The following is a 4,531-nucleotide window of genomic DNA, read 5'->3' as shown; positions in this document are numbered from 1 at the left end:
AACATTGCGATCTCAAGAAGTGAATTCTTCCTCTTAACTCAATTTTATTGCGTTCACGTTTTATAAATTAGTGATAGCAATTTTTCAAATTATGGGATTACAACTTGTTGATTCTAGGTTTTGGTATCACATGCAACCGCTTATGATACATATTTTTGCTTTGTCTAGGAGTAAGAGTTGATTAGACAGAATCAATTTCCTTCTGTTTTGGTTGATCTATAGCTTGTGATGCTGGTTTGTTTCCATTTATCATTGAATCCGATTTGATGAATGTAGTTGCTAGAAAATGTGATAGTCGGAAGGAATTTTATAGGATCATTCAATATATGTATTTTTCAGTGGATGACGCCTGTCGAGCAGTTTTGCCACCAAAGGAAATGAGCCCAGCATTTACATTAGTACAGTACAGGACACAAAGAAGCTTGCATTTCTTGGCTAATTATAAAGATGAATTCTGATGAGATAAGGAATTGCACACACTCAAGCTACCACACTAACTACTAATTCAGATATTGATGCGGATTGCCGAACGCATTTGCATTTCTCAGCAATCTTCTCACTTTTATTGTCTTCTATCCAACAATTCAACTTTTTTCGATTAATGATAGGAAGAATATAAGGTACACTTATAGGAACATGTAAATTGAGCCAATTGACAAAATCATGCTCTTTGGAAAACCAGATTGTGGCAAGTCTTGTCGCAAGGGTAGGGACAATCAACAATCTTAATGCCTGAACGATCAAAGTACCAATCTCCAACAGCTATTGCAATTGCCTGCACAATGCCATTCACCGAAAATAAGCTAAAGGTTCTTTTTCTTAGAACTTGAAGAGAGTATTCACCAGCAAACAAGGAAGCAACTGTACCTTGTTCCCAACAACAGGAGAATCATCGGCAAACCACGTGTCTTGCCTCTCTGTTTGACAATGAGCGAAACATGAATTTATGAATAATCCATTTTGTTTAGACATTGAAAAGCCTCTCACTGCCTTCAGCACTTGATTCCTGAAACCTGTTCCACGAAACAATGAACTGCCCTTGTAAGTTGATTGCATTTATTGCGGTTTGAAAGCTCAATAGATATTTCATAGATAATTCACCTTGCAAGAACCTAATCTGTGAAGCAGAACATTTTGCGTGGTTTAACCTGCAATCATGCCAATGGCCATGGCGATCTGCTGATGGGGGAGCTAAACTGGATTGGATCTGATTACGAGAGGAAGAAACAACTTAGTTCATCCAGCTAGTCATTTTAATCTTCTAGTGCCACTCGTTAAAAAGCCAATCTTTCGAAAGTTGTAATTTTTTGCACCTTAAGGGTTTATAAAGAGTACCTGCCATGAGTCGTATGCTGCATTGAGAATGAATAGCGGAGTCCTAACTTGCCTTATTATATTTTGAGGGAAGAAACACTAAGAAGAAGAGAAATACAGAAAATTCAGTTTAAGGACAATGAATAATGCAGTGACTGCTCTACATTTTTCCAAATGTCACTCAACAGGAAATAGGATTACCGATGTTGGATCAAGGTGATTAGTGCAAATACGAGGAAGATTATTTTGCACGCCCTGTAACAAACCAGAAAAATTCCATTAGCATGCAGTGGATTAAATCAACATGATCAAAAACCCCAGAAGAAGCATTCAGAAATATAGAACTCGAAATTCTTAAACATGAGTGTCAGCAACTCCATAGTATCTGGTGGTACCTGCAAGCCAACTACACCGCTGTATAAATTCCTGAGAGTGTGGCCACCAGATACATCAACCCTGAAATTCCAGAAACAAGAGCCAACAAATACATGAAGCTTTTTTTAGAACAGAGCTATGGAACAAGTTTAAATTTTAGTAATGCACAAACAACACAAGAATGTGAGTTAATGGGTACTTACGCGTCAAGGAATAAACCAGCATCACTCAAGCACTTCACCCTAGTAGTTCTAGGGAAGAAGTCCCTGAATTCATCACAATGTAAAATGGATGCTAAGCCCCCAGCAGAGCACCCCGAAAGAAGAGCCTGAAATGAATTTGTTTTATCTTCTTAGGAAGAAAAGAAATGGAAAGAAGAAGAAAAGAGATCAAATGCAAGACAAAATATAAGACCTGATGGGCATGGCGCATTCCCTTGGACATTAAATCATCCATTGCAGCTAACCATATACGTTGTCCTCTAAATTGTAGTCCCGCAGCCTAAAACAAATCTCAATTGATTTTAGCATGTGCTTTACCCATGTAAATGAAAAGAAACAAGCATCAACCTAGCACAACCAGATGCGTATCCTAATTATGTGTCAAATCTGAGGGACAGTATATCAACTTAAATGTGTCAAAACAAATGAAAAAGAATATGAATTTATTAAGCATCACAGAAAAAATTTTCATTAATAGTCCGTTGGCAACCTACCTTATTCTCACTGTCTCCAGTAAAAGATGCACCATCACAATAACGAAGCTTCACCCTATTCCAATTGAAAAAATCTGCAAAAGGCAATACAAAACAAAATAAGATAGCAGCAACCAGAAGAAGAAAGATGTATGCAGGTCTTGATTAGTCTTGAATGTTCTATACAAAGTTCGGAACGATACCAGGATTCTCTTGAGCTTTATTGCTCAGTATTCCTGTAAATGCTATCCGCTTTTCCATATACCAGGATGATCCACGCCTAGTCTTCTTACGGTAAACACAATTTCTAACATTATTACACCATCCTCCTCCCTGTCACATGATTGTTAGCAGTGTCAAATAATCAATCAAGGTTGACGTTAGCATAGTGGCTCGGTGAAGCTTTGCATAGCTAGCTCATTAACCCCAAACTGGTGCAACAAAGACATTAATCCTCTATAATATAGCAAGGAGCTACAGAGGTTATCATCAATGAAAATCATTGTTCTTGTATCACAAAGAATGTAATGCTGTGAATTGCCAACACTCAACCAGATATACCAACCTGAGCACCAAAGACAACTATAATTTATTCACATTAATTGTCTTTTCCAGCTAGGGAATTCACAAATAAATTTTAGCAAGTATTAATCATCTGGCACTTTAGTACTTTACCATCAAGCATGATGAGCCACAAGTTAGAAATCTGAACCTGATTTCCCAGTTACTGTGATTATCTTACAAGTCTCTGCTTTTCTAGAACCACCAAAATTCCAGGAATTTGCATAATGCCACAGCAAGCATTAAATTACAGCTGTGTAGAGTATATACTGGTGCTGGTCCACCTCATTAAGCTATGGTTGAGATTACACAGCAGTTGAGGTCGTAACAGATTTTTCATTATGATTTCAACCCCATCATATGAGAGCAGCACCTATACACACTTATGCTTATCTCATAACAGAATCAGTTATGACCACAAGCTTATCATGTGGCAGTGCACACATAAGCACAAGCTTATATTAGTTAGGCATGCAGGTGTGTTTGTCTGTGTGTTGAGCAAGTTACTTTAGACCATCTGTGTGTTAGTGATATCTTAACTAAAGTTAGTTATGCTTGCTGCTATAAATACCATGCTTGCACAGATTTGTCATAAAGCTGAGTTAATAAAATTGTTTCCTTTTCTCATTTTCTCTCTTTAACTTTCCTTCACTTTCTTGCTTACTAAAAAGGTCTTTTATTAAATTCTTTCATGCCAAACCCTCACTTTCTAGCTTACCAGACGGAACTGTTATCAGATTCTTTCATGCCAAAAAGAGACACAAAAAATAACATAGGCAAGCAAATGACTGAACTATTCAAGAAATTATGTTCAGATCTATCCAGCTAACCTCTAATTGAATGAGCCAACTATTTGCCCCTGACCCATATCCACGGTGCAAGTGATATCCAGGCAATGTTCCATCTAAACAGACTGCAAGATTGAAAAAAAATACAGGTAGGTGGATTAGGTGAATATGCAGAACAGATTTCAACACCCATATGACAAATCATCAGTGTCAAGATTTGTCACTAGATTTGCCAAACGAATCTAAAATTTACACTTAAACAATCTTTCATGCAGTAATGCTCATGAAAATCATTAGCTTGGTGCGTCAAAACTTTATTGCCACGATAGTGAAAGCAGAAAACAAGTATAGATGAACCAATTGACTAATATTAAAGTAAAAACAAGCAATTAATAGAACAAAAAATGTCTCTTTCAGTCTCAGACAACAGAACCAACATTGGGTTCGTTAAATCGCCATCTGTATAAAAATAATAATTATATAAAAAAAACTCCAATCCTTATCTCAAATCCTTAACTTTTTTTTTTTTTAAAGGGTGAAGTAAAGTTCAAGTTATCAAGTTATACAATCAATGAATTTACCAAATATAAAAGAAACACAATCAAATCTAAATCAAGTTCAAAAATAGAAAACAAATCCAAATCAAGCAATCTTTTAAACAACAACATTACAAGCAAAGCAACAAAATCAATGTTAAATAAAGAGAATGTTATGGAGATATATAGCTACCTGCTCCTTTGGCACGAGCACTTTGAATGAGGGTGAGTCCAACCATTAAAGCATTATCATAAGCTTGCAT

General features: G+C 36.4%; 1 protein-coding gene across 1 annotated transcript; it reads right to left on the bottom strand.

Annotated features, from left to right (window-relative positions):
* Positions 1-510: 510 nt before the first annotated feature.
* LOC18033611 (pectin acetylesterase 10) lies at positions 511-4,521 on the bottom strand. The gene is made up of 12 exons (XM_006423895.2): positions 4,462-4,521; positions 3,775-3,857; positions 2,587-2,716; positions 2,405-2,478; positions 2,104-2,190; positions 1,893-2,017; positions 1,710-1,770; positions 1,516-1,569; positions 1,336-1,413; positions 1,102-1,207; positions 868-1,013; positions 511-775 (listed from the first exon to the last, which is right to left on the bottom strand). Exons 1-12 carry the CDS (start codon positions 4,505-4,507, stop codon positions 662-664), a joined length of 1,104 nt encoding a protein of 367 aa, XP_006423958.2. The 5' UTR covers positions 4,508-4,521; the 3' UTR covers positions 511-661.
* Between the last annotated feature and the right edge of the window lie 10 nt (positions 4,522-4,531).

Source organism: Citrus clementina, unplaced genomic scaffold, assembly GCF_000493195.1.
Source record: "Citrus clementina cultivar Clemenules unplaced genomic scaffold, Citrus_clementina_v1.0 scaffold_8, whole genome shotgun sequence".
Lineage (NCBI taxonomy): Eukaryota > Viridiplantae > Streptophyta > Magnoliopsida > Sapindales > Rutaceae > Citrus > Citrus x clementina.
Note: the sequence above shows the minus strand (reverse complement) of the source record. Positions and strands in the feature narration are given on the sequence as shown.

Coding starts and splice junctions, on each gene's coding strand:
- LOC18033611 (XM_006423895.2), bottom strand. CDS start 4,507: ATGGTTGGACTCACCCTCATTCAAAGTGCTCGTGCCAAAGGAGCAG. Junction 2,717..3,774: donor GTTGGCTCATTCAATTAGAG/GTTAGCTGGATA, acceptor ATCATGTGACAG/GGAGGAGGATGGTGTAATAA. Junction 2,018..2,103: donor GAATGCGCCATGCCCATCAG/GTCTTATATTTT, acceptor AATTCATTTCAG/GCTCTTCTTTCGGGGTGCTC.